The 27,192-nt window shown below is 38.2% G+C and overlaps 1 protein-coding gene across 1 annotated transcript in view; it reads left to right on the plus strand.

Annotated features, from left to right (window-relative positions):
- The window catches only part of AP3S2 (adaptor-related protein complex 3, sigma 2 subunit), an 83,208-nt gene that overhangs the window by 14,277 nt on the left and 41,739 nt on the right, over positions 1-27,192 (plus strand). Inside the window, exons 2-4 of the mRNA XM_006885169.1 lie at positions 3,830-3,921; positions 4,314-4,425; positions 12,326-12,397. Of these exons, the coding sequence (XP_006885231.1) occupies positions 3,830-3,921; positions 4,314-4,425; positions 12,326-12,397 (276 nt within the window). The remainder of the gene's footprint in view (positions 1-3,829; positions 3,922-4,313; positions 4,426-12,325; positions 12,398-27,192) is intronic.

Genomic DNA, 27,192 nt, shown 5'->3' on the forward strand with positions numbered 1-27,192 from the left:
TTTAATTTGCATCTCTCTTAGGGCTAGGGATTTTGAGCATTTCTTCATGTGCTTGTTAGCCATCTGAATGTCGTCTTCGGTGAAGTGCCTGTTCATTTAATCTTTTATTTGGATTATTTGTGTCTTTTCCTTTGTTAGTTTTGCTAGTAGATTGCCAATTTTATTGACCTTTTCAAAGAACTGACTCTTAGTTTTATTGATGGTTTCAATTGTTTTTCTGTTTTCTATTTCATGTATTTCTGCTCTAATTTTTAGAACTTCTGTTTTTTTAGAGGGTGTTGGATTTTCTTGCTGTTCTTTTTAAATTTGTTGGAGATTTTGGGTTAGAGAGTCAATGGTAAATTTTTCCTGCCTTTTGATGTGTTTGCTAATTGCTAGAAATTAACCTCTGATTACTGCTTTGGCTGTTCCCAGGGGTTTTGCTAAGTGGTGTTTTCATTGTCATTTGTTTCAAGAAACTTTTTAATTTCATTTTTTATTTTTTCTGGTACCCACTCATGTTCAAGCAAGGTGTTGCACTTCCAAATGTATGATTTTTTTCTCCTTTATCCTCATTTTATTAATTTATAATCTTGTAACATTGTGGTCTAAGATGCTTTGTTAGTTATTATTATTTGTTAATAAAAAATATGTTAAACATATTATTTACATGTTTTTTTAATTTATTGATACTTGCATTGTGACATAAAATGTGATAAATTCTGGACAATGTTCCATGCACATTCGAGAAGGTATACTGTGATTTTTTGGGGTGCATTAGCCTATATATATTTATGAGGTCGAGTTGATTTATTGTGTGGTTTAATTCTTCAGCATCTTTGTTGGGTTTCTTCATGGTAGTTCTTTTCTTGAAAGTGGCATATTTAAGTCTCCAACTAGTATAGTAGTGTTGTCTATTTCCTTTTTCAGTCTTATTAATGTTTGTTTTGTATATTTTGAAGGTGTTTTATTTGATGCATAGATATTTGTTATATCCTCTTGTTCTGTTGACTCTTTAAGCATTATGTATTGACCTCCCTTGTCCTTTGTTGCCAGAGATCAATATCGATACTCCTACTTTTTGCTAGTTGCCATTTGCTTGGTATATTTTTCCCCCACCCTTTTATTTTTAAGTTTTTCTTTTTCATTTTTCAGGTGTGTCTTTTGTAGACAGCATATTGATGGATTTTGGCTTTTTATCCATTCTGCTACTTTTTCTCTTCAGTAGTGCATTTAAACCATTCACATTCCATGTAATTATTGAGAGGCAAGGTTTTCTTACTATCATTTTGTTGAGTTCTTTTTGGTGTTGTTACTAGTTACTTTGGTCCATCCTGTTTTCTTGTGGCACCTCTGTTAAGAAGGAGGTCTCTCAGTCTTTCCTGTAATGCTGGTCTTGTTTTTAAAAACTCCCCTAAGTTCTGTTTTTCTGGGAATATTTTGATCTCCTTCATAGTTGATGGACAGTTTTGCTGGGTACAGTATTCTTGGTTGACAGTTGTGTTCTTTGAGTGTTCAATATATGTCATTCTACTCTCTTCTTGCTCACATCGATTCTGCTGAGAAATCGCCACTTAATCTTATTTGCTCTCCCTTATAGGTTACTCTTTGTTTCTCCCTCGCTGCTTTCATAATTCTTTCAGAATTTCAGAAATTTGACAATGATATGCCTTGGTATTTTTCTTTTGGGGTCTATTCTATGTAGCGTTCGCTCAGCTTCTTGAATATATATTCTCTCATTCTTCGTTATGCCTGGGAAGTTTTCTTCTGGTACTTCTTCCACAACTTTTTTGGTGCCTTTACTTGCTTCTTCCTGTTTTGGGATTCTGATGATGCATATGTTATTTCTCTTGATAGTGTCCCACGTTATTCTTAGGTTTTCTTATTTTTCCTTCCTTTTTGATTCTACTTTTTGGTCTAACAGATCTGTGGTGACAATTCTATCTTCTGTTTCACTGGTTCTGTGTTCCATCTCTTCAACTCTATTTATGTGCCAGTGTGCGGTGTAAAGTAGCCTGCTTCTTACCTGACATTGCTGTAGTGAGGTTTTCATGCCCAAGGTGATAAAAGGTTCTTGCTCTTAAGTCACTGCTCCAGAAAGGGTGGGGCAGTTATGTGGCCTGTGTTTCTCTCTGAACTTCAGATTTAAGAGAAGTTTCAGTTCACGGCCTGTGAAAGCAGTCTCTTCTGTTTATAACTGTTGCAGTTCTGTTGGATTGAGATGTTCTGGACTAAAGGCAGTTAACTGCATGTGAGGAGATGCAAGGGCAAAGCATGGAGAGCCGGGTGCCGGGTGTGCAGACTCTCCAAATGAGCATTCACTGCAATCTTACTCATTCCACCAGCACGAGCTGCTCCCTGGTTGGGCTGTTGCTTCCCTGGCTAGGCCCCTGGATTTCCAGTCTCAGCTCCCCCGCTTCCTCCTTCAGGCCCCCTCTCAGTCTCACCTTCCTCCCCGTCTGGCTCTGCCCCTTCCCAATCTACATTTTATTTAAATCCCAAGATGACTCCTATTTATGTTATCCTCTTCACCATTGCTATGAACATCAGAGAGAGACGAAATATGACTTATTAAAGAATCTTCTTATAGTTGAGTGTTCTCATGTGTACAGTGAGGGAATAACTCAGACTCACACCCTCAAGTGATTCTGAAGCACAGTGACCCATCATTATTGGGTGTTCAAGGCTGTAAATCTTAAAAATGGGAGACTGCCTATTTTTCTTCTGAGGTACAAACCATTAGAGAGGCGTGGCTTTTTGGTTAGCCGCTTATTCCACACTGCAACTAGTGTGAACAGTAAGTGAGGATTTTGTAGTTCCGTAGTTGTTTAAATTTATAATCTATTTTTAAAAAAGAAACAAACCCAAATATTTTTCTAACTTTCTCAGTAACATTTTGTTGATAACAGCATCTTAAGGGAGCTCTGGTTATTTAGTGGTAAGGAGTTGTACTGCCATCCTAAGCTGGCATGCAGTTTGAATCCACCAGCTGTTCTGTGGGTGGAAGATGGGCAGTTACCTCCCAGGTGATTTATATTGCCTGTGAAAAGCCATGGGGATTCAGCTATAAGTTGATTCTGACTCATTCATCTCTCTCTGAATCCAATTTAAGACAAAATCAAATTAAGAGAAAATTAGAATTATGAAATATGTTTTTACATCTAAAGGTAGGAAAAAGCTTTTTTGACAATTTTATTGGGGTCCCTAGATGACACAAACATTCTGTGCTTGGCTATTAGTTGAAAGGTTGGCATTTGAACCTACTCAGTTGACTTGTACATAACCACAATAGCATCTTATATGTAGTACCTGTATTACTAGTACAAAAGATGAGCATGTCTGTTTTTAAAAAAATTTGTACGAGATTACATCTTTACTTCCCTAAAGGATAAGGCCTTTTTATGTGTTCTTTATCTGGCATAGATGTTCTCCAGAGAAAGACAATATTTCAGGGCTAACCCTTTTAATTATTCTTTGACCTTATGCTATTGTTGTCGATCACAACTCATCGCGACCCTATGAACAAAAGACCTGAAGCCTTTTTCTATCTATTGTCATTCATCAAAGTTCATAGTGTCTCCAGAGGCATATTTAGGAGATGTATGCCACTCCTCCTTTTATTGTTTATTAGCTTACTGATCGGCATGGTAATGGTTAGTGTCCAGGACACCTAGGTAAATATTCCCCAAAGTAATTCCTATAGCACAATCTTACCAACTAGTCATTTTTACTTTTCTACGTCTAGCCTTAAATCTTCAGCTGGGGAACATTACCCTCCCTGTCTATCCCCATGCATGGAACAGTTTTCTGAACTTACCTTCTGATTTACTTTGCTTCTTTTCTTTCATAGCCTGAAGAAATTCAGCAACAGATTGTTCGAGAGACTTTCCATCTAGTCCTCAAGAGGGATGACAACATCTGTAACTTCTTGGAGGGTGGAAGGTAAACCATCAGCTTCAGTGTTCTACCTGTGCCCACTTTTGAGTGGTGCCCATTATCATTGCTTCTTTACTCTGGGATTGGGCTAAACTGATCTTAGCAAGACCTGCTCAGGCAGAGATCCAGTTCTGTTTGGGAAACTAATGACTTATTGTGCTTCAGTTATGAGTCATTTAGATGTTTAATCTCTGGGTGGATCTGCAGGGGAAAGATGAAGTGGCTTTAGGTACCTCTGCCAAATTTCGTTACTGTTTAACCTGGTCAAAATATCTTGATTCTATTGTTTGGCTTGTTCCTCTCCTTCCTGTTTGGATCTTTCTCTTCCACTGGTACAAAGTTAGCTTTTTGGAGGTTTAATTACGATAAAGGCTCAATTGTTTCCGCATCTTCCACAGTTTGATTGGTGGCTCTGATTACAAATTGATTTACCGGCACTATGCGACCCTCTACTTTGTGTTTTGTGTGGATTCATCAGAGAGTGAACTTGGGATCTTGGACCTCATCCAGGTATGTGTAATCAGCTAACAAGGGAAGGAGAGTTTATACTGGGTTTTTGAGTACCTGTCCTGTAGATGGTTTTGTCAGCTTCTTTATTGATATAAAGACCTGTGATGAGGTAGTCCATAGTGTGTAGTTCTGCTAACTTAGAGGCATTACGTGACTATCAGCTCAAATTCATCAACTGCTCCTCAGGAGAAAGATGAGCAGTTTCCACCTGTTAAGATTGTAGCCTCAGAAACCCTGTGTGGGTCCCTGTGAACCTATGGCAGAGTTTATTGCTGTTTGTTTACATTTTGCCAAATGTCCACTAGATGGTGCACCAGGAAAGCTGCTGAGCAGCCCTCTGACTTCTGTGCTTTTGGCTTCATTGCTTGCTTCCTGGGCCTCTCACTGCCTTGATTTTCATGTGTTGGAAATGTTTTCAGCTATCAAATCAAATGGCATTTGAAAAGATAAACTTTAATTTTTCACTTGTAATTTTAGCCTAATGCAAAAAAACTAGACCATCTTGATGTAAGTCAATGTGATTTTTGTAATGCTTTTTAAAAATCAGAAATTACTAACAGATTCTAGATTACCTTCGTAGAACCTTAGGTTTGTAAGGGCCAGAGCTTAGGAACTATAAATCTAGCACAGTTCCTTCATTTTGTACTTCAGATTTCTAGGCAACAACAACAGCAGTTCATTGCTATCGATCGAGTTACACAGGAAGAGATTGTCCATCTTTCTCTTTTGGAGCAGCTTATAGATTCAGACTTTCTGCTTTTGGATTGACGGCAAAACTCTTCAGCTATTAGCCCACCAGAGATACTAGGCTCTTTTAAGTGACTTGAATAAAATACATAATAGAAGCTTACGTTGAAAGCCTAATTAATACTACTTATAGAAAATGAAGCACTTTAGCTATAAACTTGAAAGGCTTTTAACTATATTTGTTTTGTTAAAATAAAAATTAAATTTAATTTGAAAACAGTTGCTGTCAAGTTGATTCCTATTCGTTGTGACCCTATATAGAATGGAACTTCCCAGTGGGGTTTCTGAGGCTGCGATCTTTACTGGAGTAGAGTGCCTCATCTTTCTCCCAAGGGGTGACTGGCGGGGTGGGACTGCTGTCCTTTTGCTTAACAGTTCAGTGTTTAATCCACTGTATGCTACCAGAGTGACTTCAATTTACTATACCTGTAGGCAAATACATTTTTATTTTGAGTATATATTTTAATTTAGGTAGAGTGTAGTCTTTTAGAAAAATTAATATTTTCTTGGACATAGCAGCTTTTCAGCATTTAAATTTTATTTGTTTTATGCATGTATTTATACCCATTTATTTTCATAAAAGGATTTAAAATTTTTATACATCATAATTAAAGGTAGATAAATGAATAATGGAAACATGTAGGAAATATCTAACTGTAAGATAATTTAAAAATACTTTCGTTATACCTTGGTCCACTTGAACGTTGAAACTCAGTGTAACAGAAACAATCAGTATTTAAATCAGAAAATCCTGAATTTGATTTATCACTTCGCCAATATGTTAATATGTCAAATAAAGCCAATATGTTATTGAATTAAAATGTGACGATGTACTTGTAGTATTGGAAACTGTAGAGGGCTATAAAAATATGCCTATATTACAGTGTATTAGAAAAGAAAGGAAATAGCCTACTGTTGCCAAATTGCTTCAGACTCAGATGACCCTCTGCTGGGTTTCTGAGGCTGCGATGGAGGAGACTTCAAATGCACAGAAAATGCACAGAAAATAATAATAATTTTTTAAAAAAGTTTTCTTTCCTCCCTCCCTTTACCCACCAAAATAAGCAAACCCTGTGGTTTCTCTCCTGCCCATCCTCACCCCTCTGCTCTCACCTCTTTCCCTGTCTTGAACTCCCATGCATGTTTTACTAGTTCCTTCTATTTTTACAATAATGGTCTTATGCAGCATTTGTCCTTAGGAGACTGAGTTAGTTCACTCAACATAATGCTCTCCAGCTTCTCTCAAGTTATGTAGTATTGTTCAAAATCATTGCTCCTGAGTGCTGCGTAGTATTCCATTGTAGGAATGAACCACAATTTCTAAATCCATTCAATTGTGGTTGGTCATTTGGGCTTTTTCCATGTTTCTGCGATGGTGAATAATGCTGTTATGAACACTGGTATACAAATCTCCATTTGTGTCTCAGTTCTAATATCTTTGGTGTATATTCCTAGTAGTGTAATAGCTGGGTCATACAGAGTTTCTATGTTCAGGTTTTTGAGGAAATGCCAAATTTTATTCCAGAGTGGTTATATCATTTTACAATCCCAGCAGCAGTGTATGAGAGTTCCCACCTCTCCACATCCTCTCCAGCATTTATCACTTGCTGCCCTACTAACCTTTGCCACTGCTGTTGGGGTGAGATGGTATCTCATTGTGGTGGTTTATGTCTTCCTCTGTGAAAAGTCTTTCCATGTCTTTTGCCTGTTTTGTAATTGGGTTATCAGTTTTTTTCTTCCAGAGGCATAGGAATATTCTGTAAACTTTTATTATGAGACCCTTGTCTGAGATGATACTGCCAAATGTTTGTTCCCAATTGGTCGGTTTTCTTTTCACCATGTTGGAAAAAGTTTTTGATGAGCACAGAGATTTAATCTTTAGAAAGACCCATTCATCAACTGTATCTTCTCCACATTGTACATTTCTGGCTATATTTGGCAGTCTCTTTATACCGTAGACTAGGCCGTCTAAACTTGGTCCCAGTTTGTCCCTTATGCACATTATGGTTTTGGGCTTTATTCCCAGGTCTGTGACACACTGTGAGTTGATTTTTGTGTATGATGTGAAATGTGGATCCTGTTTCAGGTTTCTGCAGGAAGCAGTCCAGTTTTGCCAGCACCATTTGTTGAAGAGGTTTTTGTTTCCCCATTTGATAAGTTTTATCTCCTTGATAAGTTTTATCAGTTGATAAAAAATATAGAGAGGTCCATTTCTGGGGTCTTGATTCTGTTCCATTGGTCTGTGTGCCTGTTTTTTGTCCCAGTACCATACTGTTCTGGTTACTACCGCTGTGTCGTAGGTTTTGAGGTCAGGGAGTGCTATGCCTCCCACTTAATTTTTGTTTTTCAGAAGTGCTTTGCTTTTTCGAGGTCTCTTTCCTCTCCAAATAAACTTTACAATTTCCCTTTCAATCTCTGAAAAATTAGTTTGGCATCTGTATTGGGATTATGTTGAACATGTAAATTACTTTTGGTAAGATTGTCATTTTCACAATATTGAGTCTTCCTATCCATTTATAACACACATTTTTTCCGTTACTTAGATATTTTAGTCTACATACCATGAACTTAGATGCAAAAATCCTTAACAAAATCCTAGCCAATATAATCCAAAAGCACATCAGAAAAATAATTCATCATGACCAAGTGGGATTCGTAACAGATATAGACAATGATGGTACAATATAAGAAAAACAATCAATGTAATTCACCACATTAACAAAGCACATAACAAGAACCATATGATTCTAGCAATTGATGCAGGAAAGGCTTTGAAAAAAATCACCACCTTCTTGATTAAGACACTTAGGAAATTGAAATAGAAGGGAATTTCCTCAACATAGTGAAAAGTATGTATATATGCAAAATCAAGAGCCAATATCATTCTCAATGGAGAAAGACCTAAAAGCATTTCCTTGTGAACAGGGTCTAGACAAGGATGCCCACTGTTACCACTTCTATTCAATATTGTATTGGAAGTGCTTACTAGGGCACTATGAAAAGAGAAGAAAATAAAAGGCATCCAGATCAGCAAAGAGATAAACTGTTGCTGTATGCAGATGTTATAATAGTCTACACAGAAAACTCCAAGGACTCAACAACAACAAAAGAACACTCTTAGAGCTAGTAGACCAGTTTAGTAGAGTGGCAGAATGAATATAAGAGCAATATCTAAAAGTCAGTGGGATTACTCTAGGGAACAAAGATAACTGAGAGAAGGAAACCAAGAAAGCAATGCCATTTACAGTAGGTTGGGAATGGACCTAACTAGAGATACAAAAGATCTGTACAAAGAAAGCATTTTGTTTCTTATCAGGTAATCATGAATTGGAGCTGACTTCCCAACAACTAACCACAGCCATAAACGTAGTTATCTTGAACAGTATCATTAATATTGCAAGCAATAAAATAATGCTGAGGATCATTAAAAAACAACTAGAAAAGTATGTAGATAGGGAACTTCCAGACATTCAAGCAGGATTTAGAAGAGGTTGCAACACTAGGGTTATCATTGCTGATGTTATGCGCTGTCGAGTTGCCTGTGACTCATAGTGACCCTATGTACAAGAGCCCTAAACCCTGCCCTATCCTGTGCTAAACTTATGGTCTCTGACACACCTGCTCCCACTACCCCAATCATTGAATCGATCTATCTCATCGAGGATCTTCCTCTCCTGCACTGTTCCTCCACTCCCCCAAACATGATGTCCCTCTCCAAGGAATGGTCCCTCCTTGCAACATGTCCAAAGTATGTCAGATGAAGCTTCAGAATCCTTGCCTTCAAGGAATAGCCTGGTGTCACACCCTCTAGGACAAACCTGTTTGTTCTCCTAGCAGTCCATGGTATATTCAACATTCTTCTCCAGCACCACATCTCAAAGACATCAATTCTCTTCTATCATCCCTAGTCATTGTCCGGCTCTCTGACACATAGCAAGCAATTGCAAAGACCATGGCCTAGGTCATGGGGCACCTTAGTCTCCAGACTGACTGCATTGCTCTTCAATACTCTGAAGAGGTCCCTGACTGTCAGCCAACTTTCCCAGTGAAGTTCATCTCTTGATTTCCTGGCTGCTCGTACCAAGAGTGTTGATTGTGGAGCCAAGCAAACTAAAGCTGTTGGGAGAAGCTGTTTCTTAGAGTGAGACATCATGCTTGGAAAGGCAAAAGGATGGTGAAGGAAAATATGACTCTCAACCAAATTAACACAGTGACTGCTGCAGTGGGTTTGAGTGTGTTAGAGATGGTGAGGATGGCATGGGATAGAACAGGGGTAATATCTGTTATTCATAGAGTCACTACAGGTCATACTCAACAGCAGCTAACAACAACAGTAACAACATTGCCAATATATTTGAAATAGCTGACTACAAAAATTAAATTAAAAAAAATTTAAATACCCAAATTGGGTCAACACATAATTGGGATGAAATAAGAAAAGTTATAAAAGGAAAACAAAAATCACTGATTTCCTAATAGACTCATAATAAGACTTGTTGGTGTGGCTTTTTTTTTTTTAAGTGGACATAAAGGAAGCTTCTATATTATATGAGGGGTTTTTTTTCTTTTTCCTTTTGTAAAAATTTATTATTATGAGTTATTTTTAAACTTTAAAAAAATAGACCACATTATTCATAAATTCAAAGAAATGGAAACAACCTAAGTGCCCATCAATAAACAAATGGATAGAAAAGCTGTAGTATATTCACACAATGGAATACTATGCAGCACTGATAAACAAGGAACTAATACAAAATGGGTGACCCTGGAGGACATTATGCTGAGTGAAATATCTCAGTCACAGAAGGACAAATACTGCATAATGCCTCTGTTATAAAACAGGACTGTCATGGGGTTTGGGGGAAACTAAGAGAAGAGGGCATAAATAATGTACACTGCATTGGAACACATGAGGGAAAGAACTGTTAAAAAGGAATATATGATTGGGTATTATTTACATGACAGCAGTTCCAAATAAGAGCTGCATAGCAAAGTGGATTGGAGGGAGGGAGGAGAAAATTGCGGAACAATTAAAGAATTTTTTTTCAAGGAGAAAAACGAACTGGTGGGGGTGGGGGGCTGGTAGGGAGGAAAATGTGCAATAATGAAAGAATGGAAATTCAAGTTCTCTATAAACTTTCGTTAAAATCTCAATTAAAATTAAAAAAAACTAAAAGTAGACCACCACTTATTCTTAACCTATGAATTAACTTAATTGAAATCCAAACCCCCCAAGAGTAAGTATTCTATAAAGAAAATGTTGCTCAAATATTTGTGTTTTCATGTTAGCATACCAGGAGTATACAGTGAAAAAGAACTTCTTCTCTCTCTTGATCACTTAAGGAGCTTTGGAGATGTAATGTGTTACATGTTGATCTTCTAATCTACAAAACTAATAAATGCACAAGTTTGGTGAGGGGAACAACAATAATAATAATGAAGAGTTAATTGTTGTTGTTATGTGCCGTTGCGTACAATAGCCCTGAAACCTGCTCTATCCTATGCTAACTTTATTGTCTCCAACACACCTACCCTCTTTACCCAAGTCACTGCAACAATCCATCTCATCAATGGTCTTCTCTTTCTCTGTCCCTCCACACTTCCAAGCATGATGTTCTTCTCTAAGGACTGGACCCTCCCTGCAACATGCCCAAAGTATGCCAGACAAAGCCTCATAATCCTTGCCTCCAGTGAGCAGCCTGGCTTCACCCTCTCCAGGACAACAAACAATATCGAACCTGTTTGTTCTCCTGGCAGTCCATGGTATATTTAACACTCTTCTCTGAAAGGAGTTAATTAAGCATTATAATTATTCTAATCAGTGGTAATTAATGCTCGAAGTGTCTGAGTGATTGTATGAAGAACCAATATGATTTGTACATCTTCGCCCAAAAATGTTTAGTGCTATTGAGTTGTAAATATATTTTTTTTATATTTGATGATTGTTTACCCTAAGGTAGAGAGATGTATTTAATTTTTTAAAAATAATTTTAATGAACATTTACAGAGAATTTGGATTTCCATTCATTCGAGTTGTAAATATTTTTTTAAAAAATCCAAGTGACTACATCTGTGGAAAGAGACAGTGGAAAAGTTCAGTATCATCAACTGTCAATTTGATCCTGCATAATTCTTTAAAAAAACACAATGCTCAAATAAGATATTTTTTACTTATTAAGCTAAACTATTATTTGGTTTAAAGATGACATCAGAGAATAGTTTTGGTTTAAAGTTTAAGAATTATCTCAAGGCAGTAGTTTTGGGAATCTTTTGACATCTGTGATTCTAGAAAATTGGGATTCCATGAGTATTTAAAATTCATGTTTTAAGTGAAATGTTCCCTCCCCCACTCCTTTTGATCACATTCAGCTATAAAATCTTTAATTAAAGATTTTTTTTTAATAAATCAAAGATTTTTGTAGTGGTTGCCAGGCAAAGGAGGCAGTGGTTCGTGGAAAAACTAGTTACATTCTAGTTCCTTCTGTTTTTTTCCTTTCTTTCCACTGTTGCAACAGGTAAATAGAGATTAATTATCATGTGCTGGGTGGCCGCTCCCTAGCATTGGTTGAATAAACATTTAATAAATACATAACTGGTTTCGTTGTTGCACTTCATTTTGAGTGATGCTGCTCCTTCTGCATTGGTTTCACAGCTCTTTAGGTTCCCATTCAGCAGTTTCTCCATGAATTATTTAGTGACATTGGTTACATGCGTACATTGGTTACATTTGTAAACAATTCTTACTATTTTTATTCTGATGATCTAGTTTCATCCATATCCATTCCCAGTAACTCTGCAGAGTTCCCAAAACTCAGTGTTGAATTTGTAATTAGAAATGAATTAGAGTCATAAATATTTTTACATTAACCAGCATCTCATAAAAGGGAAAGAACGCCATGCATACCTGCTGATTATGGTGCTTTACTAAAAGCAAGTCTTTTCTTAGAGACAGTCCTTTCAAATTAGGATAAATAGAGTGATGGGCTAATGTTGGAGACAAAGGATAAATAGAACCATGATTGAGATTTGTCCTAAGATCAGTGGGTTCAGATTGCCCTCTTCATTTATTTTCCCTTCTTTATTTTCAGACGTGGCATTCATGGAGATGTGGACGTGTTTTCTTTGTTGTCATCTGTTTCTCTTTGCTTCCTAGGTGTTTGTGGAGACCCTGGATAAATGCTTTGAGAATGTTTGTGAACTGGATTTGATCTTCCATATGGATAAGGTACCTTCTCTCTCAAGCCATCATTATTGGAAAGCTAAGAGAGGGGACTTCTTTACACTTTCATGTTCATTCTTCAGGCCTTTAATTCTGGAAGCAGTGCAGGAATCTACTATATTTAGTAACTTAAATTTGATTGTTACCATATTTTTCATATTCCCAGCTTTAATGTGTATGAGATTATTCCTGACTATAAACTTTCATCCAAACATATTAAAAATGGGGTTTTTAAAAAAAGATTATTGTTAGCCTGTATCATGAGCTATTCATAAACAAACTTCTTGGTGAAGGACAGTCCTACCACTAAAATAACTGACTGCTGGGCCAGTGGTATCTACTTTCTAAAACCACATGGGTCTAGAAGCTCTATGAACTTTGAGAAACGACAATAGTTATAGAACGGCTTCAGGTCTTTTGTTCATAGGGTCACTATGAGTCATGCTCGACTCTGCAGCAGGCAACAACAACAACAACAAGTTTCATGCTGGTTAGAAAATTAGTTTCCTAGCTATCATTCAGTGACAGTGAAACGTTGTGGTTGTCATAGCACAGGAAGCTATTAAAATTTTTTTTTTCTCTAAAGGGTAAAATAGTAACCTTGCATCAATAATGTAATAATTTGACGTCAGGTGATAATCTATAGGGAAGTAGTAGAATTGAATGGTTCAAAGTACATTCTCAGGTTTGTTTGGTTAGCATAATATGGCCTTTGTCCTCATATGCTAAATCAAATATGGAAAATAACCTACAGGTCAGAAGCTATGGACGGCCAAATTTATGTTTTCCCCAGTGCTATTCAGATGTGGAAACCTATACAACTTAGGTTTTCTTGGTCCTGATTTTTCTTTTTAACTACTTGTTGTCACTTTGATCCATGTATCCTTGAAAGGCGCTATAGCATTTCAGAGTCTGTTACATTTTGCTAAGCCGTGATGCTATGTTAATGCTCACGATGACGTAGGTGCTTTTTACATGCGTCCCTGCCAGCATTGCCATCTAGAGGACTTGTCATTTTCCAGTAGACTCTTCAGTCTCCATTAATGTTTCTGGAGTCCTCAGGTGGCCCTTTCTGGGCTAATGTGCATTGAGTACATTCTTGAGCTTGGATGCTGGAATAAAACGATGTTTTCTTACTTGCTGTCATCTTGGTGCTGTAGCTCCATGAAAAGCATAGCAGGAAAATCACGGAGCCCCTTCTTTAGGAGGGCACTTCCCTTGGCGTTCTGACAGCCTCATGACTTTGAGAGGGAAGTGATAGTTTTAAGGTCATCTGTCTCCTGGACGCGTGAAAGGATACTTTTTAGATCTTTTAGCATCTTCTCTTTCAGCAAACACTTAGAGAAGTTTAGGTTTTTCTTTTTTTTTTTGTTTAGGTTTTTCATTTGTTAAAGGCACTGCTATCTTTCCTTTTCTATCCAGAAGAATCATATTCTAATCTAGTTCCCTTCTGTAACCAGTGCAAAGAAAAATTTACGATACCTGAAAATATGGGAAGAATGGAGGGATGTCTTCTACAGGCTTATTATTATTATTGTTATTATTATTTTACTTTGTTTTAAATTCTGAAATGCAAGATAATACAACTTTGGTGTCACCATCTAGTGTGCCAAGTGGGTGCTTCCTGTCGCTCACCAGCACAGAAATGAATTCCAAAGCATCTCAGAATGTGGATTCAGGAACAGACTTTATTGGGGAGGAGGGATTCCTGTGAGGGGGGGTCAGCCATACCTCCTATCTTCAACCTTGTGACCAGTTCTAACACCAGCAGTCCCTCCCTTCCTCAGGGAAACTTTGTGTTTCTCTGCTAGCTTTGATAATTCCTTGCATTGGTCACACAGAGCTGAAACATAGAGTTTTATTAGGGAAGTAATAAGTTATAATCCAGGATCTGGAACAAATCAGGATACACTTCTTTGGCCACATCTTCTCTGCTGTGCCTTATTCTGTTGCCTCAGTCCCCCTCCTCTTCAATTGGCTTGTGATCTGTTTGGACAAGTGTTCAAAGTGCTTTTAGCTCTACCTGCAAGAGCTTGTTGTTGTTATGTGCCATCAGGTTGCCTGTGCAAGAGCCTAGAGGTACCTTGTTCTACCAAGAAGACTTCTATCTAGAGGCTTTTAGCTCTCTTGCACTAGCAAGCCTGGCTCTGCAAAGTGCCCAGAGGTAACCCCCCTTCACCAATAAGCCTTCTGCTTGAAGATCTTCAGTTTTTTGTTGTGAGCTGGGAAGCTCACCACGCCGTTTCCTGGTTCTGCTGCCACCTCTTTGCCACTGAGAATGTCCTACACCAGACAAGAGAAAAATGGTGACACCTGAGGCAGCAGAACCAAGAGAGTGGCAGGATGATACACTGGACTTCCTGGCTCATGAAGCAAGAACAGATGACTGCCTGTGGAGGCTAAGGGGTAAGGTCCAGGGAAATTCTCTCTGAGAAGAGACTGTCCTGACCAAAGAACTTTATCCTACGTCTTTCCTGATCCTGAATTATTATTACCTGTTACCATTTATGTAATAGACTCCATAATCATGAATGTGGTCTCAGTTCTTTGTGACCACTGCACAGATAATTAAACCCAGTAAAGTAGAGTGCTTTGGAAGAGATGATTGGTGTCAAATAGGTAAAATGGTTGGAAAGAGAAGGTATATCTGATCTTTGCATCATAGGACTTAAGCTAATGATGATTCTGTCCTCATAAAGCTAGGGGGGCCAGATGTCCCACCATGCCTTTATCTATTGAATCTATATGCTGAGCAAGTTGTTCAAAAGGCTGGACTTTATAAAGAAAATGGAGCATCAAGATCAGAGAAAGACTCATCAACAACCTGTGTTACGCAGGTAAAAGGTGAAATTCACCTTGCTTTCTGAAAGCAAAGAGAACTTGAAACATTTACTGTGGAAGATCAAGGACTACAGCCTTCAGTATGGATACAGGAAAACAGGTCCTCACCACTGGGTAAATAGACAACATCATGATAGATGCCTGAAGACATGTCATCTTAAATATCATTCTTTCATCTTAATTGCATCATGCCACTTCCTTTTCATACTTGGATTCCACATTTTGCCCTAAAAATTATTTCCTTCCCCAACTCTTTTTTTGTAGTTGCATTGCTGCCATTCTCTGTGCCAGGCCTTCTACTTCTTGCCCCAGCGTCTACCATAGTCCTTTCTTAATCTTGCTCTTTTTTCTCTTTGAAGCATCTTTTTCTTCTTTATCTCCTTTTCTCCTTGTTTTCAGTGTCCAGTCAGCCACTAAATTGTTTCTGTTTCCTTTAGAGGCTCATATCTGTTCTTAGATTTGTGAGCTATTAACATTTGGCACACCTTCTTTTATATCTTTGTAGAGAGATAACCTTTTATTCTTGGACCATTTGAAAGTTAATTGTAGGTGTCAAGACTTTTCATCCCTTCAGTAAACATCTCCCAAGAACAAGCACATTCTTTTATATAATATGTTGTATAATAGTTCTGATTTTATGCAATATGATGAGCATAAATAGAAATTTAACATCAGTCCATGCTGTTCTCTGATCTGTAGTTCCTATTCACATTTCTCAGCTCCATTTATAAATGAATCTTTGCCTTTGGTTATCAGATATCTTTATTTCAGTTGTCTCTTACCAGGTCGTTTTTCTGGCCTTATTCTCTCTCCCTTTTCCCCCTTAATTTATATTTTAATTTAAATAAAATTTTTATTTTATACTAATTTAATTAACAAGGTTTGTATACATTTTTTTTTACAGTAGATCTTTCCCATTTCCTTTACCCACCCCTCCCTCCACCCATCAAATTGTGCAGCCCTATTATTACCCCCTCTTCCATTCTCACCCCCTGCTCCCACTCTCACTCCCTTGGATCCTAACACATATTCTGTAATAATGGTCTTATACAATATTTGTCCTTATGTGACTGAGTGAGTTCACTCAGCATAATACACTCCGGTCTCTCCCAAGTTAGGTAATGATTTGTCATTGCTCCCCTATGCTGCATAGGATTCCATTGTGTGAATGTACCATCATTTCTCTATCCATCAGTTGTAGTTGGATATTTGGGCTGTTTCCATGTTCCTGTAATGGTGAATAATGCTGCTATGAAAATTGGTTGAAAGTTTCTGTTTGTGCCTCAGTTCTCATTTTTGTGGGCTATATTCCAAGCAGTAGAATAACTAGGTTATATGGAATATCTATGTTCAGCTTTTTTGAGGAAACTGCAAACTGCCTTCCAGAGTGGTTGTAACATTTTATAATCCCACCAACAGTATATAAGAGTTTCTGTCTCTCCACGTCCTCTCCAACATGTATTGTTTGTAGTCCTGTTAAACTTGACCACTGCTACTGGAGTGAGATAGTATCTCATTATGGTTTTGATTTGTATATCTCTTATTGCCAGTAATTTTGAGCATTTCTTTCCCCGTTTGATAGGTTTTAACATTTGGCAATACCATTTCAGACAAGAGTCTCATATTAAAAGTTTACAGAATCCTACAGGACCTCCACAAGAAAAAGATTGGTAACACAATTACAAAATGGGCAAAAAACATGAAAAAACTTCACAGAGAAAGACTTTCAGATGGCCAAAAGAACACAAAGAAATGCTGTTCCAGATTGGAATAAAGTCTGATTTCATAGTTTCTGGAGTAGCCCTCAACATTGTAGACTGTTCATTAGGAGCTAATGTCCCTTGGACTGAGGAGTTCCTTCTGCTTTCAGAAATTGTCAAATAGAGCTCAGTATTTTGACCAGGTTGGGTATTGGTGTTAATGAAAGTGAATTGAGTTTTGTTACAAGGAAACCACCTGGTCTACCAGTGTCTCGACAGCAAAGCTGGATTTGTATTTAATTAGACTTTTAAGAGTTGGTCATCACACTCACAGTTCAGTGGTCACATCAAGGGAGCTATCTAGCCTTTTTACTTTGCAATTATCTCTCCAGAGAGTTGGAGTGTATGATTTTAGATGGATCTGAGCCCAGAAAACTTTGTAGTACAGAATTTTAAAACTCTCCTTAAGTATAGACAACTGAAATGGGAAAATGCTGAGAGTTCAAAATTGAAATGAACTGCTGAGCCCTAAGATGAAAAGATCATAAACAGTAATAACACATTTGTCAAGTGTCCCTCCTAGGAACAGAGCTCCTGATAACAAAGCTCATTAGCTTTGTCCACACCCTAGTGAAGATAAGACAGAAACTCCTATTGCTGGTCTCCAAGAGTGGTGACAGATGGCAAGCATTGAAATTGTGCCTTTGTAGAAGTGTGGAGAAAGTCACAAGTGCCTGGAGCAGTCTCTATATTGTACTCCCTCATTCCATTGAAAATGAATAGAGTTGATAGCAGAAACTTATTATGCGAAATGTTTTCCTTTCGCTTGTCTGCTATCTTAGTCACATATATTTCGTATTTGTGATGCCTTGGAATGTCATTCTATGCCTCATCTGGTGACAACCTCTTGGGCTGTGTCTGAGAACAAGTGCCCTACTCTGTTTTCACTCACTGTGCTTATTTTGATGGTTGAGGAAGGATGTAAAACTGTACTAGGTTAAATAGAAACTGCTCAGTGACACCATCACACCATAACTGGTACCCAGGGCACGTACCATACAAGCCATTCCTTGGTGAAAAGGAGAAGGAAGGAAGGAAGAGATATTTTGGCTTTGAAAATTAAGACATGCTTGTGAAAGATGCTAGTTGGCATATCTGACTGTTCCTAGTTGCCTCTGATTCTCTATCGGAATGTGCCTCTAAAAGAGAAGAATGGGAGCTGAAACCACCCTTGTGTCCCATTGCATCCTGAGCCTCTCTTCTTGAGGAGTGAGAATCTTGTGATAGACTATTTTTTAGAGACCAGAATCTTAACATGCCTTAGGACAAGTGACATACTAGCAATGATTTCTTAAGTTCGAGAGATCCTCAAGAATGGGCTCCTCTTCACTTACTGGTTATCTCAATTGCAGTAGTGAAAACTTTACTATTTTGTGTATGAGCAATGCACACCTAGTCGTCAACAGATGCTCAAGTTTGAGACAAGAATAGCAATAGTTAAAGTTATGTGCCTACTTAACTGGGCCATGATTCTCACTGGTTTGGTAGTTATATAATCCAACAATTTTGTACTACTATAACCTGGCTGTATGTAATGATGTAGTCATCTTCCATTTTGTGATTTGATCTAGTCATCTTCCACTTCTGCATAACACTGATTTTTCCCAAGTGAAGATTGGAAATAGTTTATTTTAAAAAATAAAGAAAACTAAAAATTCTCCAGACTTGCACAGTACACAGTTTGACTTTGCTTGCTTGAACTCTGCACTGCTTCAATAATTCATGATCTTATTGCATTGATTGACTGATACTTGAAATTACAGAGACCCTTTTTTTTACTTGCTTACTATTTGAGGGGCGTTAGGATAACAGTGTATACAAAATTTGACTGTTACACTTAATCTATCTAGTATTTGGCCTCTTAATACAATCTAATGTTGTGGAGATAATAATTAATAATTATTATTATTATTGCCACTTGTATTACTTGGACATAACTTAGGTCAGACACTTTGGTTTCATATTTGCAGGTGCCCTGTCAGACTTAAGATGAGATTCTGATATTTCTGCTGTTATTCCTCATATTTCAGAGAAGTACTGCCCTCCTCTTAGAAGTGAAGTAGAATATATATTGGTCCATAGTTGAGAACCCTTTGCCATAGTTGATGTTTGTTATCAGTCAAGATAGACTAACTCTCAAATCCCAGTGGTTTACATTTAGGTTTATTTCTTGTTCATTCTACATGCCATTGGGTTGGCAGGGCATCTCTGCTCACTATAATCATTCAAAGAATTCAGTCAGAAATCCTCCTCAGCATGCCCTTTTACCTGGCACTTGATGTGTTTGCTCTAAGAGTAGCTTACTTCGTTGCAGGTGTATTTGATTGGTGAAAACAAGTCCCATGTCCTTTTCTAAGTATCTGTGTAAGTGCAGTATTGCCAGATACCCAGAGTGGGAAGAATTTGAAATATTTTTAATAATACTGGTGACTACCATTGTTTTCTTCATTTATTTTTTTTTTCTCTTGTGTACCGTGGAGTCAGATTCAACTGGCACAGGAGGCAATTGTCCCTCCTTCTCCAGTAGAGCATCTGGTGGATTCAAACCACATGCCTTTGGGATTGCAGTGCAGCTTCTTAGCACTAGGCTTCATTTACTTTCTCACAGGCAAAATTTATGCTGTACCTCAGAACTGTTTTTATAGAAATGAACATACAAATTTTAAACCAAAAAAAGAAATGTGGTTTTTTTAAAAGGAGAAATGGGGTTGTATCTGAGGAAAATGCATCTTGTATAGTAGCTTTTCAGTTTTTCTAAGATTATTTTCTATTTTATTTCTTGATTTTATTTTCACATACCATCAAGTCGGATCCGACTGGCACAGGAGGAGATTGCCCCTCTTTCTCCAGCAGAGCGTCTGGTGGATTTGAACTGCGCACCTTTAGGATTACAATGCAGCTTCTTTGCCACTAGGCCAAGAGAGCTCCCTTGATATTTTGTATTTATATCTTCTATCCTTTCTTCATACCTATACAATCTGTATCTTGAGCAAATAAAAAATCTGGAATGTGGCATCAGGATTAGAGGAAGACTCATCAGCAGCCTGCATTGTGTAGATAAATACAACCTTAATTGCTGAAAGTGAAGAAGACCTGAAGCTCTTTCTGCAGAAGATCAAAGACTACAGCCTTCAATATGTTTTACATTTCAACATCAAGAGAACAAAAATCCTCACCACTGGACCAGTAGGCAACATCTTGTTAATGGGAAGAAATACTGACGTTGTCAATGATTCTGCTTTACTTGGGTCCACAATCAACTTATAATAAGAGCAGTTGAGAAATCGGTAGACATGTTGCATTGGGAAAATCTGCTGTCAAGGACCTCTTCAAAGTACTCAAGAGCAATAATGTCAATTTAAAGACTTGAGATGTGCCTGATCCACGCCATGCATTTTCAGTTGGATCCTGTGTACCTGAAAGTTGGATAATGAATAAGGGTGACAGAAGAATTGATTCCTTTGAGTTGTGGTATTGGAAACGAGTATTGAATAGCCTATAGACAACCAAAAAACCCAACCACGGTGCTCATTAGAGATAAGGATAGTAAAACTTTATCTCACTTACTTTGAGCATATTTTGAGAAGGAACCAGTCCTTCAAGAGAGGACTCTACTGAGGTATGTAGAGGGTTAGGAAAGAGGAAGATCCTCAGTGAGATGAAGTGACACAGGGATTACCACAGTGGGCTTGAATGCGACAGAGTTCATGAGGATGACACAGGTTAGGGCATGGTCCACACCTCTGTTGTCTGTAGGACCACTATGAGTTGTAATTGACTTAGTGGCATCTGACAACATATTTTACATACTTCCTGGATAAATTAATGTGATTAAAAAATTAAGCTTCCCGTATAGGACAACTTCCATATCTAAGAGTCAAGGCTTCTTTACCTTTAGAGGATTTCTCAAATTATCTGTCGTAGCATTGGCTTTCTGACCTGGATTTTTTTTGGGGGGTCTTTAATTATCAAGCAAAAAGAACAAACATGTATTAGTCATTTACTGTGAGATAGGTATCATGGGAACCCCACCATTTAAAAGACTAATTCTCTACCTTAAAGATGCTCATGTCCAACTAGAAAGATGAGTCAAGTAGAAACAAGACTACATAAAGACATTCCTTGGTCTTAGAGTAAGCAGCATTTTTGGAACAGGTCCTGTAAGTTTGTAAAAAGGGCAGGTGCATTCTGGAGAAGGCTGTATCCGACCTCTACTAACTCCACAAAAGAGAACTGTCCCCATCAATAGGATCTACAATATGAAACCAATTCCCATGCAGTCAGACATGCTCTCCCTTTCCCCACACCTCCTTGCACTAATTCCAGCACTAGTCCAACTATTCTGCTCACTCTGAAATCCATTGCAATAGCTACACAGACCTCACAGAACCAATTGTATTCAAAATTACCAGGTTTATTGTTGTTGTTGTTGTTATGTGCCGTCGACTCATAGTGACCCTATGTACAACAGCCCTAAACTCTGCTCTGACCTGTGCCAATCGCACTGTCTCTGACACTCCCATCCCAATTATCATCCCAGTCACTGAATCAGTCCACCTCATAGAGGGCCTTCCCCTCCTGCACTGTCTCTCCACCCTCCCAAGCATGATGTCCTTCTCCAAGGACCGGTCTCTCCTCACAGCATGTCCAAAGTATGTGAGACAGAGCCTCAGAATCCTTGCCTCCAAGGAGCCACCCAGTTTAACCCTTTCCAGGACAAATCTGTTTGTTTTCCTAGCAGTCCATGGTATTCTCAATACTCTTCTCCAGCACCACAGCTCAAAGGCATCAATTCTCCTTCTATCCTCTTTGGTCATTGTCCAACTCTCTGATGCATAACAAGTGATTGCGAAGACCATGGCCTGTATCAGACGCACCTTAGTCTCCAGAGAGACACCATTGCTCTTCAGTACTTTGGAGAGGTCCCTAACAGCAGACTTTCCCTATGTACCGGGTTTATTAGGAAAGTTAATTCAGGTAGACAACAAGATACAGTTTCTCAGTTAGGACAGCTTCTGTAGCATACTTGTAGGTCCTTCAGCCTTCAGTCTTATACCTAATGCTTCAAAGATCTATTGTTTTTATGTGCTGTTAGGTTGATTACAACTCTTATTCTGCCAATTATGACATCTCACTCTGCCCTTGCCCCTGCAGCAAGCTTGAGTGAAGGGCTCTGGCTCCATGGGGCAGCATTCCCATGGTCAGTTCTGTCTGAGGCAGCATTCCCAAGGTCAGCTGTGATTTACGTTGGGTCACTTGATTCTTGGCTGCAGCTGTAGATGTTCTCCTATATGTCTGACAAGTGTGGGTATCTCTGGCCCTGAAGGATACGTATTGCATTGTCTGCTGCTTCTTCCTTTCTAATAGTGAGATTCCAAACTTTCTGCTGACTCAATTTAAGCCTAGTTGAATGAGGAACCTACCCAGTCACCTTGTGGATAGATTAACACAGCTTATTTGCATATTCCTGCCCAGCCATAGCGTAAAATCAAGGGCAGTGGCCTAGGAATGCCATTTTGAACAGTAGACCCCCTACACCTCAGGGCTGAATTTAATTTTTTAGTATGAATGTTGTTTGGAATGCTACTTTTGCATCATTTTTTATGAAAAGGATCACAAGTGTTGTTTTTAGGTACAGTTTTTAGGTTGTTGTTGATTGCCTTCTAGTTGAAAATGACTCATAGTGACCCTATGAACAAAAGGCCCCAAGCCTTTTTATTACTATCGACATTTCTCAAAGTTCATCGAGTTTCTGAAGGCATGTTGTTGAGGAAGTGGATGCCACTTGTTCATTTCTAACTCATAGTGATCCTACCTACAACAGAAAGAAACACTGCCTGGTCCTTATTGTTAGATTCGAGCCCACTGTTTGCAGTCACTATCAATCCATCTACTTGAGAGCTGTCCTCTTTTTTACTGACCATTTTACTTTACCTGTAGCAGTAAAGAATGTGCTGCCAACTCAGAGACACTCGGTTCAAATATACCAGTTGCTTCAAGGGAGAAAGATGAGCACTCTCCTTCTGTTCAGTTTACGTCCTCTGAAAGCTCGCTGGAACCAGGTCAGCTATGAGTCAGTTCCAGCCTAATGGTACATAACACAACATACAACACAACATATTTTATCAAGTATGATATCCTTCTTCAGAGATGCTTCCTCTGATAACTAATGTGTCCGAAGTATGTGACAGAAAGTTTTGCCATCATTGCTGCTAAGGATCATTCTTCATGTATTTTTTCCAAAACAGTTTTGTTATTCTTACTGACATCCATCATATACTTATTATTCTCCATAATTCACCATAATTGAAAGACATTAATTCTTTGATCTTCCTTACTGATTGTCCAGATTTCATATGCATATGAGGTCATTGGAAATGTAATTTTTTGGGGTTTGGCCATAGTCTTCAAAGTGATGCCTTTTTTTCCCCCCAGGTTTTTTTTTAATTATTATTAAATTTTATTAGTTTTAATGAACATTTACAGAGATTTTGGGTTTTCATTCATTCATTGTTGCACTGTTTTCTCTACCCTTCTCCCCAGTTTGTTCTTCTTTCCCCCATCAAAGTGACACCTTTTTAACACCTTTATGGTAATGATTGTAAGCAGGAATGACATCCACTTCCTAAATAATATGCCTCTGGAAACTACAAACTTTGATAAATGTTGATTATAGAGGGGCTTCAGGCCTTTTGTTCATAGGGTCGCTATGAGTCGTGCTTGAAGGCAGTCAACAACAATGGTCATAATGGATGGAGAAGAGATTGAAACTGTCAACAACTTCATCTTGCTTGGATCCAAAATTAATACCCTTGGTACCAGCAGTAAGGAAATAAGGAGATGCATTGCAATGGAAAAAATCTGCGGTTAGGACCTTTCCAAATTATTGAGGAGTAGTGATGTCAGTTTGAAGACTAAGGTGTGTCTGATTCAGGTGTGTCTTTCCGATTACTATGCATCTTAGATCTGGACAGTGAATAAGGATGATGGAAAAAGAATTGAAGCCTCTCTGCTGTGGTATTGGAAAAGAGTATTGAACATCCTATGTACAGTCAAGAGAACAAATAGGTATGTCTTGGAGAGGGTGCAGCTGGAGTGCTCTTTGGAGGCAAGAATGATGAGGCTTTGCCTTACATACTTTGGACATGTTGTTAGGATGTGCTATTCCTTGGAGAGGGACATGATGCTGGGAGGGGTGGAGGGTCAGTGAAGGAGAGGAAGACCCTCAACCAGGTGGATTGACACAATGACTATTGCAGTGGGGTCTTGTGTATTGGGAAGTGTGAGGATGGCTCAGGATAGAACAGGATACAGATCTTTTGTTCATAGGGTTGCTATGAGTCATGCTTTACTCAGCGGCACCTAACAGCAACAACAATGGTATTTTTTTACAGCAAATTTGTGTAATGTAGGTATTGTTTTATTTTTTACTGCTGCTGCCCTTGAAAACAGAGAAGAACCAGTAGTTGGAAAAATATGTTCTTGGTCATAAATTCAGTGCTGGAGATCACATGATAGAATTTTGTAAGACCAATAACCTATTAATAGAAAACCCACTGCCGTCAGATTGATTTCCACTCATAATGACCTCCATTGGATTTCAGAAGGGCTGTGAATCTAGGAGGAGCTTGCCCATCTTTCATTCATGGATAGGACAACTGCTGTTGTTCTTGAAGCAATGGCCTTTTGGTTAGCAGCTCAGTATGAAATACACTGTGCCTCCAGGGCTCCTGCTCATAGAAGATATCTTCACTTTTTAAAAAACATATGTTCAGCTATACATGTGGATCTCACTGGATGACATGCCCAGGAATCAGATCAGTTACCTTTTTGAAAGAGATAATAGGGAAACTTGATACAAAGTCAGGTGCCTACTTGTGAAGCAGACCACCAGTTGTTCCTATGCAAGTTCAAATTGAAGAAAATAAAGTTACTTAAAGCCAAAATATGACCTTAAGTCTATCCCACCTGAATTTAGAGATCATCTCTATTGAGATAGATTTTTTCTGTTTTTTATTCAATTGTATTAATTTTTTAAAAATTTTATTTTTATTTTTTTTACAGAGGTTTTGGATTTCCATTCATTCATTGCCGCAATTTTCTCCTTGCCCACCCCTCCCCACCAGCTCGCTTCCCCCTCCGAAGAGAGAAAAGAAAAAAAGTTCCTTCATTAGTATACAATTCCCACATCCCTTCCCCCCACCCCACACCCCGAGTACACTTCTCTATGCAACCTTAATTCTGGATTCCTGTGCTAACCATAATACTCAATCATATATCACTTCTAATCTGTTCTTTCTCTCATCTGTTTCAATACAATATACATTTATCCAGTTTTTCTGTCATCCCTCCACCCTGATGTATTAATTTTAATGAACATTTACAGAGATTTTGGGTTTCCATTCATTCATTATTGCACAATTTTCTCTACCCTCCCACCCAATTAATTCCTCTTCCCCCCCTTTATTGAGATAGATTTGATGCATTGAATCAAATGGCCAAGGAACAGACAATCTGTTGGATGACGTGAAAAGATACCATACATGAAGAAAGCAAAAAGGTCATTATAAAGGTGAAAAAAGAAAGAGAAGACTAAAATGGATGTCAGTGAAACTCTGAAACCTGCCAAAGTAGCTAAAGTAAATTGAAGAAATGATGAAGTGAAAGAACTGAAGACTTCAAAAGATGATCTGAGGCAAACTCAAGTATTATAATGAAATGCTCAAAGATGTAGAGTTTAGGGGGAGGAGAACAAGTCAGCATTTTTTTAGCTGAAAGAAGCAAAGGGGGGAAAAGTCAAGTCTTGAGTTATAGTGGTCTATGAGGAAAATACTGAACCATGCAGGAAGTGTCAAAAGAAGCTGCACAGAAGACACAGAAATACTGAACCAGCAGAAAGCCTCAAAAAAATAGTGAAGGTCCACCAGATGCTCCGCTGGAGAAGGGGCAATCTCCTCTGCCAGTCAGATCTGATCCAATGGTAAACAAAAAAAGGGGGGGGGGGCGGAGATTGAAGGAAAACAGTCTCACTGTACCAATAAGAATTAATTGAAGTTCAGCCAGAGCCAGTGATACTGAGAGAAGGAAGTCCCAAGTTGCGCTGAAGGCATTGACCAAAAACAAGCCTCCAGGAATTCATGGCATGCCAGTTGAGTTGTTTAAACAAATTGATGGAGTGTTAGATGCTCTCACTTGCCTCCTTGTTTATGCCAAGAAATTTAGAAGACCTGTGGGACTACTTGGAAGAGTTCCATGTTGGTGCCCATTCCAAAGAAAGGTGAGCCAACAGAATGAAAAAGTTATCAAGCAGTGCCATTACTATCACCTGGAAATGACATTTTCCTGAGGAAAATTTAAGAAACCAACTAGCAGTACATTGACAGGAACTACCAGAAATTCAAGGTGGATTCATAAGAGGATGTGAAAGGAAGGTTATCATTGCTAATGTCAAAAGGATCTTAGCTGAAATCAAAGAACCCTGGAAAGTTGTTTACTGTGCTTTATTGACTATGCAAAGCCACTTGATTGTCAGTTCTAACTAGATGGTACATAACAACAACAATAACAACAGTTGGAATTGACTAGATATTAGTGGATTGTGGAAGATAGTGTGGCTCAACTGTAACTTTTAGCCAAGGCTGTACAGTCTTCCATCCAGGAGCACATCAGACAGTCCACTGACTGAGTACTGTGGTCTATGTGATGCCCTTGAGATGGGCTGAGGACCACAGACCTGACTTGCCCTGTGCCAAGATAACTGGTGATAAAACCACTAGCAGTTACAGTTAGATCAGTGAGAAGAGTAATGAGGGCTATATAAGAAATTCCTGAGTTATGAAATTATTAAGGGGTGAGGCAGCTTAGGAATAGAAAGTTAATGTTGATTAAGCCGCTACCAAGTGCCAAACATTTTGCTAAGTACTTTGCTCCCAGTAATTTTTTATAAGGTAGATGATATCATCCCTTCTAACATGGAGAAATTGAAACTTAGGCTAAATTGTCAACAATCTTAAAGCTCATGTTGTTTTCACTGAACCATATAATTTGATAATTTTAAAGCATATAGTATGATATTGTCTTGGTTATCTTGTGCTACTAAAAAAAAAAAAAAACCAAACAAAAACATACCAGTGGGCAACTTTAACAGAACAGAAATTTGAAAGTCCAAATTTCAGGGCTAAAAAAAAAACCAAAAAAAAA

The sequence above is a fragment of the Elephantulus edwardii genome, unplaced genomic scaffold (genome assembly GCF_000299155.1).
Source record: "Elephantulus edwardii isolate Elephantulus edwardi_28Jun2011 unplaced genomic scaffold, EleEdw1.0 scaffold00041, whole genome shotgun sequence".
Classification (NCBI taxonomy): Eukaryota; Metazoa; Chordata; class Mammalia; order Macroscelidea; family Macroscelididae; genus Elephantulus; species Elephantulus edwardii.